The sequence below is a fragment of the Ochotona princeps genome, chromosome 11 (assembly GCF_030435755.1).
Source record: "Ochotona princeps isolate mOchPri1 chromosome 11, mOchPri1.hap1, whole genome shotgun sequence".
Taxonomy (NCBI): Eukaryota; Metazoa; Chordata; class Mammalia; order Lagomorpha; family Ochotonidae; genus Ochotona; species Ochotona princeps.
Genome location: NC_080842.1, coordinates 22,969,680 through 22,986,622, shown reverse-complemented (window position 1 = coordinate 22,986,622; position 16,943 = coordinate 22,969,680). Strand labels below are relative to the sequence as shown.

General features: G+C 37.9%; 1 protein-coding gene across 3 annotated transcripts in view; it reads right to left on the bottom strand.

Annotated features, from left to right (window-relative positions):
* Positions 1 to 16,943, bottom strand: part of FAT1 (FAT atypical cadherin 1) — a 119,312-nt gene that overhangs the window by 30,065 nt on the left and 72,304 nt on the right. For all 3 annotated transcript variants that reach the window (XM_058669891.1, XM_058669893.1, XM_058669892.1), the window contains exons 7-10: positions 14,876 to 15,015; positions 9,058 to 9,333; positions 8,717 to 8,927; positions 8 to 4,075 (exon numbers count right to left, since the gene is read on the bottom strand). In XM_058669891.1, coding sequence (XP_058525874.1) covers positions 8 to 4,075; positions 8,717 to 8,927; positions 9,058 to 9,333; positions 14,876 to 15,015 — 4,695 coding nt within the window. The remainder of the gene's footprint in view (positions 1 to 7; positions 4,076 to 8,716; positions 8,928 to 9,057; positions 9,334 to 14,875; positions 15,016 to 16,943) is intronic.

Below are 16,943 nucleotides of genomic sequence, written 5' to 3'. Positions count from 1 at the left end.
TTTTTACCTGTTATGAAATATGTAACTTGCTTGTTGATCTCTTCGGAATCAGCATCCGTAGTACTTAAGATGGCAATCACACCTCCTGGTGGATCATCTTCACTCACAGTTCCTTTATAAATCTCAGCTGTGAAGCGCGGTGGGTTATCATTTACATCAGTAACGGTAACATCCACGATGGCTGTGGAAGACAACTGGACCTTCTCACCATGGTCAGATGCAACCACTTTAATCTGATAATTGTCTCTCTTTTCATGATCAAGTTCCTTTAGGGTTGTAATCCAGCCTGTTTCCATGTTAATGGCAAATGACTCGATCACTTCTGCACTCTGTGACTGATCTAGACTATACATTACTTGACCATTGGTACCCGAGTCTAGATCAGATGCCCAGACCTGGATGACTCGGCTTCCTGCTGGCAGGTTTTCAACAACAAATGCCTCATATGGATTAGACTCCACGACTGGGCTGTTGTCATTTGCATCTTTTACTTGGATGCTAACATCTACTGAGGCCACCACCTCATAGTCATTGTGAGTACACCTGGCAAGTATGGAGAACTGATACCATTTAGTTGTCTCATGGTCAAGACTCTTTTCCAGTTTCAGTCGCCCACTCTGCCTGTCAATCACAAAGAATTCATCCCTGTTACTTTCAGGAGTATTCCCTTTGACCAGGCTGTAAAGGATGGTTCCACTATGTTCTGCTCGGATGAGATCTATTTCTGTGCCAATAGGCATGTCTTCTGAGATTGTATAGGTATAAAATGGTTCTGAAAATCTTGGAAGTTGTATTTCTGGAGGAAGTATTTTGACATAAACAGGAACTACAGATTCTTTGTGGGGAGACCCATTATCCACAGCTCTAACAAAAAAAGTGAAGAATTCATTTTCTAAGCCAATTAAGCTTTCTTTTGTAGTTATCACCCCAGACAGTTTGTTAATTTCCAAATTCTCCTTTACACTGTCAGAATCTGCTTCAATGGCATAGGTGACATCGGCATTGGATCCTTCATCAGCATCACTTGCAATAACTTTAATGACTGAAGTCCCTTTGGCAGCATTGGATCCAATGTTCACTTCATACTTGGTGGCTCGAAATTGTGGCGCATTGTCATTGTCATCTGTAAGGATGACATTAACGGTACAGAAAGCAACTTTTCCTCCACCATCCTTGGCCATTAAACGAACTGGGATTACCTTCTCTGCTGGAGTTTCCCGATCGAGTTTTTCCAAAGTAAACAGCTGCCCCCTCTCATTTGTGTAAAACCTGTCTTTGGCAAAGTCATTTATAATATGGTAAGTAATGTGACCATAAATACCAGAGTCCCCATCAGTTGCTTTAATCTCAATCACCAGCGTATGTAAGGGAGCGTTTTCAGCTAGCTCAACTTCATACTCATTCTGAGGAAAAACAGGACTGTGAAAATTGCTTCCAATTACTATTACATGAACCTGGGCTGAACTTCGGAAAACCCCATCAGAAACAGAAATGTTAAGACTGTAAAATGGCTTCAAGGTGTGCCGGCGCAGGTTCGAGAGTGTGATAATCCCTGTTTCACTGTCAATGACAAAATTCTTATGATCATTGCCAGACAGAATTGAATATTCTAACTTGTCTACATCTGAACTATCTGCATCATAGGCCTTTACACACATCACAAAATGTCCATGAATGGCATGCTCACTAATTGTGGCTTCATAAATCTGTTGGTCAAAGAGTGGTGGGTTATCATTGAGGTCAGTGACATCCACGGTGACAATCACATCACTGCTCAGTGCGGGCATGCCACCATCAATAGCCCTTACGAAAATCTTGTGCTGCTGGAACTGTTCATAGTCCAAAGTTCTGACTAGTGAAATGAGCCCAGTGCTGCTGTCTATGTGAAAATGATCATGACTTGTACTATGATTTCCAAACATCTGGTATGAAATTCCTCTATTGGGTTCTGAATCAGAATCTGTTACTTTAACTTGAACAACAGATGTTCCAATTACAGACGCCTCAGACAGGGTTGCTGTGTAAGACTGCTGAACAAACACAGGAGGATTGTCATTGATATCTTCTACTATTATGTCAACAAAGACCTCAGCATGAGCCCCTGTCAAGGAGTCTGTGGCTCGGATGCTCAGCTTATATGCTGGGTGAGACTCAAAATCCAGAGGCGCTATGACATTAATAACTCCTGTATTGAAGTTAATAGAAAACTGGCTAAAAGGGTCTCCTTCTGTGATGCTGTAGAACACTTTCAACCCTTCTGGGCTGTTGGCTTGTACATGGACAACTGGGCTATGCATCTGAATGTTCTCTGGAATCTCTGCACTATAGAAAGGTTTCTCAAACACAGGCATGGCTTTATTCATGACAGTGATTGGAACAATAACTTCGGCTGAAAAAGCTGGGCTGCCCCCATCTTTTGCAATTACGGTGACAAGATACTCTTTATTTAAGGTGTCCAGTTCAAACTGCTTTTTCAAGGAAATCTCACCCAACGGTCCAATTTCAAAGTGTTCATGATGTTCCTTGAGATTGTAGTGCACTTCGCCATTTCTGCCACTGTCTCTGTCTATGGCAGTAACATGGCGAATCACATGGCCCACCTCAGTATCCACCTTCACAACAGCATAATAGGGAAGGTTGACAAACACAGGTGCATTGTCATTTTGGTCTTCTACAGTGACTTTCACAACAACGTGGGCCACAGCTGAAGGCTTATGCTCTTTTGTTACTTCTACAACCACATCAAATGTCTCCTGCTGTTCACGATCAAATGGTAACCCAGTAGTGGAAAGTACTCCCGAAGTGCGGCTTATTTTAAATCGGCGATCTGGGTTCAGGATATGGTAAAACAAAGGGTCATTGATGGGGTTTCCTATAGCAGTAATCACAGCTAATGTTTTGGCTTCAGTGGAATTCTCCATAACTTTGGCAGAGTAGAAATCTTGGGTAAACTTAAGCTGACTTTCTTTGCTTTCTTTCACATTGACTTTCACAGAAGTAAAGCTGGCAAATCTGCCATCAGAAGCTCTAATGGTTAATTCATAGCGGCTTCTTAACTGAGTTGTGTTCTGTACTGTTATAGTCCCAGTTTTATAGTCCATAAAAAACTTCTCCCCGATGTTGCCTTCGGTGATGGAGTACATTAACTGCGAGAACGCACTTGAATCAGCATCTGAAGCATTTACAGTGATGACTTTCACTCCTTTGTATGTAGGCAACAAGAGAGAAGCTTCATATAATGATTGGGAAAACACAGGAGAACAGTCATTAATGTCAATTACATGTATAGTCACGTTAGCTGCATATTCAGCAAATAAACGTGGTGTTCCCATGTCATGAACTTGCACAGTAAAGTAAAAAACACTTGTTTCTTCATAGTCCAAACTTAGTACTGTATGAATGGCTCCAGTGCTTGAATCGATAGCAAAATATTTGTGTACTGATGGTTCAACAATGCGATAAACAAGCAAAGCATTTGATTCTCTATCAGCATCACTTGCTCGAATCACGAGTGGGACATTCTTGTCTGTCAGAACCACACTGTTTGGAGCAGCTGATTCACTAATGAGTCCTATGTATTCTGTCTGCATAAAAACTGGTAAATTGTCGTTTTCATCCTGTAGATGCACTAGAACAGTTGTATTAGTGGACAGGCCAGCCATGTTAGTTCCTTGGATTATCAATGTATAAATGGGTAATGTTTCAAAATCCAGGGCTTTCTGAGTGATGATACTCCCAGAGTGCGGATTAATATCAAAAGCATCAGCTATATTTCCATCTTTTATTTCATATACCACTGATGACTGACTATGGGCTGTAACAATTCCCACAAAACTCCCAATGCTGATGGTTTCACTGATTTCAACAGAATATTCTTTTGATGTAAATTTAGGAGAGGCATTGTCAGCAATTGTGACAAAGATATGCACAGAAGTTATTTCACTCATTGGTGGATTTCCTTGGTCTGTAGCTTTGACCATTAAGTCGTATTCCACTTGGTTACTTCGATCTAATTCTTTGGCAGTTTTTATAGCACCCAGGATAGAATCAATTGTAAAAGAATTTCCAATATTTCCTGGGAAGGGAAGAAAAAAAACACATCAGAGAAAAATACAAGGAATAAAAGAACAAATAAAAATAAGTGAAAATTTCCTTAAAATATATTCTGAAATTAAACAGATAAGAATATTTGAATGACACATCAAATCACTTTATTTTTTGTTTCTAGAAAAAGACATTCTTTCAAGAATTCTGTCCATAAATCTTAGGAGAAAAAAAAAAAGGAAAATGCCACTATGCACCTAAAAGAAAAATTCTATTAGTTGAAACGGGGACATACTGTGGAACGACATGGATATCCTTCTACATAGCAGTTCAGTTATTAATTTCCCAAGAGTTCCTCAAAACCTTTCTGCAATATCATTATGTTCAGCATTTATCATTTGTAAAATTGCCAAGTTCTTACTTATTAGGAAAAGGGAGATATATTTCAATTCACTTAGAAAATTAAATAAAGCTTCATGAGAATTTTTAAATATTCATGGGCCTGATGAATAAGTTTGTATAATCCACCTTAGTTATGAAGATTCAACAACATTGCCTTACTAAACTTTTTCAGATGAGTGGCTCTCCAGTAGGGGCAATTCCACTCAAACAGACATCTGGCGATGTTGGCAAACATTTTTGATGATCACAACTTAAAGAGAGAAGATGTACTGGATGCTGATAAACATTTGATCAAGCACAGGACAGCTTCACAACAACAAAAATTATCTGGCCAAATGACAGCAGTGCTGCAGCTGAGACATCATAGGCTACATTGTCTTCTTTGCTTATATCTTTTTTTCTGACTATTCCACATAGTTAGGTACAAATACACTCCACACTAATTCACAGTTTTAGATATCAACTGAAATGGAAAAAACCAGCGGTTCGTTACAGCCCTTTGAGATAGACCTCAGCAGTGTTAAGGTCCTCAGATTTGGTAGGTCCGGAATCTTTCATACCTTTCCTGCTTGATAAACAAGCTTGCTCTGGATTTATTTTACCATGTGAACTATTAAAATTATCCAAAACAAAGTTTTCTTGCCATTTAACCACATTCTCCAATTCCATTTCCTCTAGCATTGCAATCAGTATGGCCTTTCATGGACCAAAACTATTTAGTGGCATCTGCAAACCAGGAAATTAACCAAGCACTTCTTCCTCCACATCATTAACAATAAACACTTCCTCTTATAGTCTTTCCTTTCTTTAATACGTTTTCCAAAAATCCCTGACATGTTTTCCTGAGGCCAGATTCGGTCTGGTTTTCATTAAGCCTGTCTGGGTCTGTATCCAGGCCCCAAAGCAGTGGCTCATGGTGTGCACAGGGACGAGTCACACACAGGTTTTCTCCAGGCCCGGAAGCTTAGAATGGAACCCTAGCCTGTGAAAGAGGCTCCACTGCCTTTGCCAGGATGTGCAGACACTAGTTTCCGGTCTGTCTGTACTTAGCAGCATCAGTGATCTCAGACTCTTTGTCACTGAGCATTGGGCAGTCATCAGAATCCGAAGAGCCTTTTCTCATCCTACGTATATGTCATCCCTACCTTCCAAAAAATTATGACATTGTCTGGCCTAACAGCAGACTGACTCATCACTGGCAACTGTCTTTAATCCTGCCCCTTAGACTTTCCCATGTCACATTCACTTATCTCCAAACATGTTTCTCTTGTATGGTGAAATCCTATGTTGCCCATAAATCACACAGCGTCAAATGAAGAGCAGATAGACTCCACCAGCTATGCTGCCGAGAGTGTTAGAACACACTCCTTCCTGTTCAACTTGCTCTCTTGCTGTTGCCCAGCCACACTCACAGCCTCTTTGCTCCTCGATTAGTGAAGCACTCTCTCATCCCAGGGCTCTGTACATGCTGTGTCCTCTCCTAGAATGGTTCTCACTGCTTCTCCACCTGTCCCCTAACTTCGTTTAAACCAAACAACCGTGCTTACAGAGTGTGACAACAATGCCCTGCCCAGGACTCCCTACTCAGCATAGCCATTTCTGATAAAGATGACTCTGGGCTTGTCCACTGGTAACAAGAAGGTTAAATAAGAACTCTGCTGGATTCCTATACACACACATATGAAATCATTCGAGCCAAAGAAGAGATAGTAATGGCATGTCTATGTGGAAAGCAATGAGTGCTACTGAAATATTCGTAATTTCTAGATAACCTAAATTATTCTCCATATTTCATAGGGCAATTATCTGTAAAAAAAAAATCAAATTCACTCGGCTCTTCAGTTATCACTATGCTTTGTAAGCACCTTTCAGGACCTGTAAAAGGAGCTGTGAGGGAATCTGTTTCTTCCCATTGTAGAAATGCTGTGGATGGATGATGAGGAAATGCTGTCTAGACAGCATGGCTGCCTCTATCAGCTGGTAAGTAAAAGAAGTGTAATTATAACTAAGTTTGGGAAAAATCCAATTATAATCAACAAATCCATTTACTGAATGTCTCCTATTTCCAGTTACAACAGTTTTGAAGTAGAGCTCTAACCTAGTAATGTTCAAAGACAAGGAGAGATTCCCATGCAACCTGTACTACAGTACTAGGTGTCTCTCGTGCACAATTCAACTGTTATTGAGAATATCCTTTAATTAATTCTTTTGTCCCTAAACACTACCAATCGGAGCAAACATTTTACTTAATAAATTGCTGCTTATTAAAACTCCAGTGCTATGGGCTGAACTTATTGCTAGCTTTTAAAAGATTATTAAATTCAATCTGACACAAATCAGAAAGGTGATGATGAACTGTTATTAAAGATAGTAGGAATATTTTATATTTCATAGCATTCCAAGAGATGAATCAACACAGACCCAAAATTCTGAATTTTAACAGTAGTGCTTTCCTATAAAGAAATTGCTTAACATTACTTTTGTATTATCAAAGTTATAAAGTCACCATCAATTAACTACTATGTCCCTACTGGAAAAGGCCATTGGTACTATCCATTTCTTGAGGAGACAGAGTCCCATTCTTAGAATACCAAATTACTAATGCCATCAGTCACTGAAAGCATTCAAAGAATGTCCACGCCTTCACTCAGACATGAAAAATCATATTTTAACCACCCAGTTGTTGAAAATTATGTGAAAGCTAAGGGAAAGTTTAACATTTTCTCCTACATAAACCCTGTCAGTTTGTCTATGACAGAATTATTTTATTGAAAAGCTCAGGCATGCATAAATGGAATCCACTGTTTTTCTAAATGTTAAATTTCTAAACCAGTGGAAAAAAAACGGTGGGAAAAAGTTATCTTTATTGGGAACATTAACTACACCACATTTTAACACAGTAATTTAATGGTAATGCTTTCCTATAAAGCAACTATTTAGCATTATTTTTACCTTATTAAAATTATAAAATGATCATCAAATAAGTGCTAAGTTTTCACTGGAAAAGGCCACTGGTACCATCTATTTCTTGAGCAGATGGGCAGTGTGTGAGATTTTATTTGTGAGTAACATTAGTTCTAAGGAAAATAAATGAAATACTAAGCACATCAAGGTTTTTTTTCTAGAATCAGCCTTCATTTACTCAGATTCTGATTACATGAACTACAATCAATGCATCTATCAATTTTAATATGTAAGACAGATAATTTCTAAATATGTAGTGAAGACCTAGAATTAATAGATTCTTTTCAATACCACTGTCACTCAGGAAAACTGTGACCTGCCTCAATATATAATCATTTATTTATAGGATTTGGCAACAGTAGGAAAAATTTCAAAGCAAAGCAATGATTTCTGACTGTTTAAATCACTTGCTTTGAAACAGTTCCCTGTTTCAATCAGAGGCAAGACTCAAAACACAAGGCACCTAGCACAAAAAACCGAGGTTAAGTAAGCCCACTGAATGTAAAACAGAATGGGTGAACAGCAGCATGAAACAAGGGAACAGAAACATTTCAGCCCGCTGTGACGACTTCTTGGTGATTTCCCCATAGTCATCACCAGCAAGACGATGGACGTTTATCCTGTCCTCTCACACCTAGAATGACTATCCCGAGTCGTTCTTCACCTTTGCTGCCAAAGCCCAGCTCTATCAGGCCCCTTAACCTTCCCAGCATTGCTTCCAGTCCCAGTCTTAACTCTGTAACAACTAGATTCCATGAAGGAAAGACAACTGTTACTGTGCATAAGGGTAAGAAAAACAAAACAAAACCTAAAAGCTAAACCAGGAGGAGGTAAGAGGGATATGGTATTCTCTTTCTGAGACTGACTTAATTAGAACTGCATAAAGTCAGTTCTCTGTCATGGTATTTCTGATCCAAGAGAAAATAGTGTAACGATGAAGTAAAATTTTAAAACACTAGACCAGCATTTTCTCAAGTGTGTTTCAGAGTTGATCAATATTTTAAAGGAAAAAGATTGTGTGATTATTATTTCAGATATATCAGTAACAACATACTCTCTTTACTACAAGACTTCTCAGAGCTACAAATTACACTAACCTTGTAAATCCCTAAGAACTTTATCCAAATTTAATCAGATCTCTATATTTGCTCATTGATAGGTTAAAGTTTACAGGGTAACTAAAGGTCAATTATATATTCTTTTACAGTGATACACAGAAAAACAACAACATTTAGAATTAACTTTAGAAAAGAAAAAATGCATTTTAACAAGTAAAGTTAAAATTCAATGAGTGCTTCTAAAGTACCTGATTCAATTGAGTACAGCACTTCAGCATTTCTTCCTTTGTCTCTATCCAGAGCAGTAACCTCCAACACAACTGAGCCGACAGCTGCTGATTCATAAACCCGCCCTTCGTAGGAGGAACTGGTGAACCACGGGGCATGGTCATTCGTGTCACTGACATTAACAATAATTCTTGCAAAGTTGCGTTTTACAGGGACATCTTGATCACGAACCTAAACATAATCAACACAGTATTAATCCTGTTGGGATCTTTCTACATAATTGGCTTTAAAAAGTGATCTTGAAAAGTAGAAAACATTTCAGTAACCAAACAGTAGCCAAAGAATAATCTCAATGCCCTACCATGACAGTGAGAACATGCTGATGGATGGCTTCATGATCAAGTTTTTCAGACGTATATAGAGAGCCAGTTGCAGGATCGAGACGAAATTTCTTGAGACTCAATGGATCTATACTACTTTGCAGAGTATAGATTAGTTTGTTTTTTTCATCCTTATCCACAGCACTGATTTGCAAAATTTCTGTTTCCGGTACTGTATCTTCAGGTATAACAACTTCATATTTTGATGTGGAAAACTGAGGACGATGATCATTTGTATCAATTACTTTGATGAATACCTATAATGAATAACCAAATAACTCACATGAATATTCCATATAATGTCTTTTAAAACATTTTATTTTTCATGACACAGTTCTTTAGGCTCAGGGATCTCCATATTACAATGTCTTAATATTTTAAGATCAGGAAAAAATCATAAGTACATTGAAAATAACATTACATTTTAGCAAAATGAATAAAAATGAAAAATAAAAGCAAAAAAAATTTAGAACCAAAAATATCTTCGAAAATTTCTCTATTATTTATTTAAATATGAGTAAGGAACATCTTTCTAAATTCTTAGAACTGACTTTGATGATACAAATACAACATTGCTTAAACTTGACATTTATTTCTGAAATGCTGACTTAATTTATCAGGTCTCCACAAAGATGACTGTAGATTACTCAGTAGAGACCACAGATAATTTATACTACTAGACTTTACAGAAGCCTAATACAGGATTTAAATATGCAAACAACAAGCTGTTTGAGTGAGTGAAATAGTTGGTTACATTAACTTAGTCCCTTCAAATATTGGACAGCCCAAATTCTTAGTAAATTTTTAATGCAGCAAAAGGCAAATTGGAAATGTATTTTAAATCTTATTTCCATCAGTACAAAACTAGTGTAAGTTGTAACATGTTTACTTCTTAAAAAGAAGTTAGTCTGACAAATCTTCATAAATTATGAATAAAATGAATCAATTTTAAAAACTCAGTTCTAAACTACATAAGAATATACACACAAATCATTTTTTGACAATAGATTAATTTTCATAATGAAAGGGTATAGACAGTAGAAATCCCTACTGATAATAAATATGGTTTACAGTTTATGAATAGGAAATCTAAACTTGGTTGGCATACATGGGAACAAAGGAGTCTTCTAGTCCAAGTGGCGCTGGAGGTCAATACTAGGAACGTACAGGCAAAGCTGCTAACTACATCAGCCAAGCCCTAGAATAAAGGCCTTTCCTTGAAGCCTATCTTGGTGCTCTCCTTCAATGATGGCTGTGTAACAATAAATTATTTTAACGAATACTAAATGTATTCACTATGCTACAAGAAGGTTTTATGGGGGAAAATATACAAACATTTGAAAGTATAATAGAGGTCTTCTAACTTTAGGTCAGTGATGATCTTAAAAAAAAAAAGTCCATAAAACAATTTCTAGAAACCATATATCCACTTCCACTATATATTTAAGTCAGTTTCCCCATACAGTAAACATTGTTTAGTCCAAGGATAGCTGTAGGTAAAAAGACCAGCTCAGAGACGGTAAATGCACCGAAACACATTTACTGAACACTCACATGCTTACCACTGGTCTATCCAGGACTTGGGGTGCTAAATAAGTTCATAAAATCCATGCCTTGTGGCATTTCTCTCTCTCTCTGTTTAAAGTTTTATTTGTTTGAAAGGCAGAGTGAAACAAAGGAGAGAGGGAAGGCAATTTTTATGCTCTGGTTTACGCTCCAAGTGGCTAAGCCCAGATTGAAGCCAGGACCCAGGAACTACTTTCTGGCTTCCCAACTGAGTGGCAGCACTCATGTCCAGGACCCATCATCTGCTGCTACCCAGGTGCCTCAGCAGCGAGCTGCTTGGAAGCAGGGTAGCCAGGACTCCAACCAGCACTCTAATATGGGACACTGGCATCCCAAATAGGGTAGTTAACTCCACTAAGTCACAGTGCCAGTCCCGTCTTGTGTCATTTTTAGCCTCTGTAGAAGTGTCTTCCACGTAGAAAGTCTAACTTTGTCTTATACCTTATCATGCAAAGTTTTAAGAATTGAGATATTGATGGGACATTCAGAAAGCTCTTTGCCTCAGTAGGGTATTGATTGGTGAGAGGAATGTGTATTGGAAAGAGCCTGGTAAAAGCATAAGGCAAGAGAGAAAATCAGGCATTCTATTTCTAGAGATAAGAAATTGTAATTAAGAGATAATACAGGAAAGGAACAGTAAGAAAGTGGAATCAAACATGCGTCATCATGATCTCCAAGCTGAGACTGGAGAACCACACAGCCTGTGTCCTCAACGCTTGTACTTATCATCATCCTGGCAGCAGCAAGTACAAGATGAACTGCAGCAACAGAACAGAGAAGGGAAGGTACATCAAATGTCAAGCAACAAGACGGGAACCCTGACCATTGCTGATGTGTGTAATAGCTGCCCCTGTCCAAGAGCTTACTGAATGGCAGGCTCTAAGAGCTTTCTACACAAGCAAGCCTCTTGTATGTCATCTCACTTGACCCTGCTAAGAACAAGACCAGAGTGGTTATCACTACTGCCATGTCCCAAAGGAGAAAGTTGAAGCCTAAAAGGAGCTAGTATGCCCAAAGGGGCAGGGCTGAAACGCTGACCAAGCTGCCTACTCTGCAGAATGGGATGCTGATGCTCTGAAGTGAAAAACAAAACAAACAACAACAACAAAAAACCTAAGAACAAAGCTGTGTCTAAAAAAGAAAAAAGAATGTTAACTAGATATGCTAAGATCCCTATATATAAAGCAAAGTGACTCAATTAACACTGGGCAGCAGCCTCAGTGGACAAGGCCAGGCCAGGAAAGCTGGGAGAGCTGGTCTCAGGGAACAATGGTATTGCATTATGACTTCCCACTGCTACTCTCGGAGTGACAGTGTTCTCTGAAAACCCCTCAAATCTGGCATCTCCTGAAACAGACATGGATGCACAAAACCCGCTCTACTGGTTCTGCGGTTTTACTTACAATTTGAAATCCACCTGCTGTGTTCCTGTCTGGAGTCCTGTGTTCTTCTTCACGTGGTACTGGCTGTTCTGCCCCCTCAGCTCCCTATCTCCCTGCTCTCAGTCCCAGATTGGAAACCTAAGCCTAATTACTGATTGTTCCTTTTGTCCCACACCTTAACAGGACAACCTGGGCTCTGTAATCTATTCTCTTGTATTTTGACTGCCCTCCCCTGCCAGCAATTCACTGAGATAACAAGACCCTCTTTAAATGACTCAACATAATTATGGAAATGAATTGAAGCAGAGCACAGAAATCTAAGATTATTTGGGTCCCTGTGAATAGAAAAATTCATATATATTTTCTAGGACTTTGGAGGAATTTTAGTGAAGATACAGTTATTTCATAGTAATCTTTCAACTGTACTAAAGCTATGATTACTGGGAAACAGGTAATTAGTTTACATAATGAATGCCAAACGCTGCAGATGGATATATTGTCTTTCATAATGCGAATGCTTCGTGCACAGCGCTTGTTTCACTTGATTTCTGGATAGTTGACTTTGGAAGCTGGACCAATCCACTTTATATTACCTAAGCCTTCCTACCAGAATCATTTCATTGGATCCATTACATTTCTTGATTTTTACTCTTGCTTTTATACTCTAAAATTAGAGTGGTTTTAATTTTTAAAATGTTAACAATACATATTTACAGGGTACCATGTGACATCTCAGTACATGTACACATGTATAATGGCCAAATCAGGGCAACTGGCATATAGCTGTCATTTCAGACATATATATTTTTTTGTTGTTGCTGTTCTGGAAATTTTCAAAATCTCTGTATCAGTTATTATGAAAAATATTTGTCAACCATAATAATGTTGTATAAATCCTTCTCTCTATCTTATATCCATAAACCATCTTCTCCAACCCTCCCTCCCCCATGTTCTTGCAAGGCTCTGGTAACTACTATTGTATACTTTCATACAATTGGCTGTTCAGTTTCCACGTCTGATTGAGAATAAGCAGTATTTGTCTTTTTGTGACTTGCTCTTTTCATTTATTGTAATGCCTGCCTATTCCACCATGGTTGCTGTGATGGGGTGCAGCCAGTGATGGCCAGCACCCATTGACAGTGGGCAAATAAAATTTGGCTGTGTTCTCTACCCTCTGTCCTGAAGGAGGGTCCTAATAGCAATGGAATGTTAATTCCATCCTCAACCACCCCCCTACATTCTAAATTAGCCAGGATAATGGAAGTCCAATTAGTCTAGGTGTTTTTGGCTACAAGCCCCAGTTCCTGTTCCTGCCCATCATGAGCACTAATCAACTCCTTATCCCACAACACAAGGTATTCACTCCTGCCCACCTGTGACTCACCTATCAACTGAGAGGGGACAGTATTGCATTGTTGTGTAACCACTCCCCTCACAAACCCCTTTAAAAGGCGTGTGAAGCAGGGGCTGGCTCTCTTTGTCCATGGACACCTAGACATTGTTTGGCTGTTATGAACAGTGCTGCAACAAAAATGTGAGTGCAGCTATCTCTCAGACACACTGACTCCATTCCTAAGGATATACATCCTGTAGTGGGACTGCAGTGTCACTGCTCTATTCACAGGTTCTTGAGGAGCCTCCACATTATTTTCCATAATGGCCATGCTAATTTGCATTCCCATCAATAGCATATAAAAGTTTTCTCAGGACTGGTTTTTAAAGAGAAAGAACACTTACTAGCTCTGCTTGTCTCTAGAATAAGAACACAGTTACAGACAAAACTGAAACGTTAATAACATACTAGAATTCTCACTTAATTTCAAAATGGATCAATTTTACTTGTGATGAAGATAATAAGCATTTAGTGAGGAATAACATATCCTCACAACTGGCTTTAAATTATCTTTGTATTTGACTGAAAAAGAGATTTTTATTCCTTTATGCAACTAAAAGATACAGTACAAACTAGGACTCACATAAAATTTAACATAGTTTAATTTGAAGCTAGCAAATGAATTAAAAAGCATTAGAGCGTCTACCATTTTGTTACTTCCTTAAGTATATATGGTAGATTCCAGACAAACCTTTAGCCTCAACAGGGCAGAGTTTTGTCTATCTTGTGTCCTAATTTTCAGCTTTCCAAAAAAATACCTGCTCTATTCCAAGTACACATGGATCAGCTGAATGAATGGATGGCCCTCGGTCTCTTTCCCAAATCCCACAGTGTTTATTCAACTAGGAATGTTGCTTTTGTACAACTCAAAACAGCTCATAAACACAATGAAAAATAATTTGTAGGAAATAAGAAGTTAAGATTACAGGGTTTTTCAATGTGAAGTTAGAAATCTCAGACATTTGGCCACCTCTCCGTCATCAGATTGGAACAAACTTAGGAAATAAAGGAAATAGTATAGCAATTTTATCAGTCACTTTTACACAGATTAATTATGTTATCCAAAGAAAAAGTGACTTAAAAGAGTAATCACTTTAAAAAGCTTTAATGAAAATGATCTGTACAAGTCATCCTTAATAATGATATACTTTGAATTAGAGCATACAATTAGAAACTTCTGATGGAGTAATAACAAACAATGTGGTGTGGTTTTATTTTCAGCCTTCTGTCAAAATCTTTGAAACTACTTGATTAGATGCAAAATACAAGTCATGATTTATACTTTATCTAAATAAAAATTTTTAGTGTGCATAAGTATAAACTGTAACCACACATTAATTTGTGATGTCAGAACCTGAGAGGACAACTCAACTTGCCCATGCTGTCTGTGGGTCCTAAAACTAGAATACTTTCTCTACCTTACAAAGACCAGTAGCACACTAGGAGGAATCCACTCACCTGTGTGAGGATAGTGCTGGTTCCATCTGTCGCCTCAACTGTGAGGTTATAGTTTGTTTTTTGTTCTGCATCAAGAGGTTTGGCAACGATAATAGTTCCAGTGCCCTTGTCCACATCAAAGTGACTATCGTAGTTGCCACCTAGTTTAAATTAGAGTAAACAGAAGAGTAAGAACACAATACAAGATGAAAATCTTTCAACTGTTTGGTGGTTTTCTATCACTTAAAGACACTGAAAAAAAGACTTCTGATGTGCTAATAAAAATGATTGCAAGGAGCAAGCATTTTAGAAGACAACAAAAGCATGGCCAGTTAGAAAGACAATGTTTTAAAGGCAAAATTATATTCTAACAGTTAAGGTAGCTATTGCCCAAGAAGAAGCAAAAGAATAATTGAAAAAAGAAAAAACTTTGTTGATATTACTAATGAAATATTTTCAGATTGATTTTTCAGGGGTACCGAACATTCTTTGTATTTATACTGTAGTAGCTATACAACATGTCACTCAGAATTTAAAAGTAGAATTGTTGAAAAAGATTTCATGGTACTTTGAGCATATGGCTCTGATTAAATAATTGCTTAAAACTAACGTTAACCCCGAAAAATACAGTGTTTGTTAACTTTAATCATTCCTGTCCGTTATACACTATGTGAAATTAAATGTCATATTCTTGTCAAAAACAAAGCTTAATAATGCATAAGTTCTTGTCCTCTCCATAATGACTGTTCAAACGTATCCCTAATTCCATTTTAGATAAGAACCTTTCAAATCCATTGAAGCTGAAATGCTTCTATCAATTAAATGGAAAGAGAGGAATAATGTCAGAATGAAGTTACACTATTAAATCTAATCAAAACAACACAGACACACACATGGTCTTAAATCAAATCCAAAACCACAGATGTAGGGATGCATTAAAAGTCACTATGTTTGCAACGGGAATGGGTGACTTTGTGCATATTAATAAACAACAACAAAAGGCACTTGAAATTAAAAGAAAATCAATGCTTTTATTATTTTAGATCTCATAATCTTAGACAAATTATGTGATCTCAGCAGATACCTTCTGCTGTACAGTTCAGGTCACAAGCCATCTGAAAGATGTGAAAAACTTCTCTAGCAAGTGTATCTCCTGGCACAGCCAAAAGAAGCAAGCATGAAAAGCAAGCACAGAACAGGAAGAACAATCAATCCAACTGGTTCCAAACAGGTGGGTCAGCAATGCCACATACTGTACAATATTAGACTGTTAATTTAGGAATGTGATAAAAAGTGAAGAGAAGGCAAGCAAATTATTTTGATTATACTGAACTACAAAATCAATCTTTCCCCTTAAAGTAAATGGTAATGGTTCTCATGTTATTAAGTTTCGTGCAAAAAGCAAATCAAGGAAAGCAGTCCACTGGTTAGTATGAAATGTCAATAAGTGAATCATGTAGTATAGCTACTCTGGGATCCCTGCAGCCTGTTTCCATCAGTTTCAACTTCATGAAAGAGTCTGGGGGGGTAACTTGGTATTGGGTTAGAACAGGGGGGAAAAAAAGGAATGAAACTTTGCCTAGAGATGAATCACAAGATGTATTTTATGTGAACATTTTTCAGTTTGTTACGCAGGGTATTATTACATTTAATATCTGAACTAGAAGAGGGTTGAGTGTCAAGTAGTGGGATGGACTAAAGTGTGTAGATTTTATTACAGGATGAATTACTCTAATGAACTCTGCTTCCTACTGAAAATGAAGCAAACAAAATTAAAAAGCCACAGCTGACACTGTAATGTTTACCTTATGCAAATCAAAACTATAATTTTATTTTCTACGAAATACTGAACTCTGACAGTCATTTACTTTTTAATAATTTATTTAAATATGTTTGTTTATTTGGAAAGCAGAGCCACTGTGTGATGGGCAGACAGGGTGGTAGGAGTAAAGAGATATTTCAGCGGCAGGTTTACTGCAGAAATTTTCACAGTAGTCAGATTAAGGATAGGCTAGAGCCAGGGGTCAGAATCCCATCAGTGTTTCCCATACGCATGAAGCTCAAGTACTTGGAACACTGTCCACTGCCT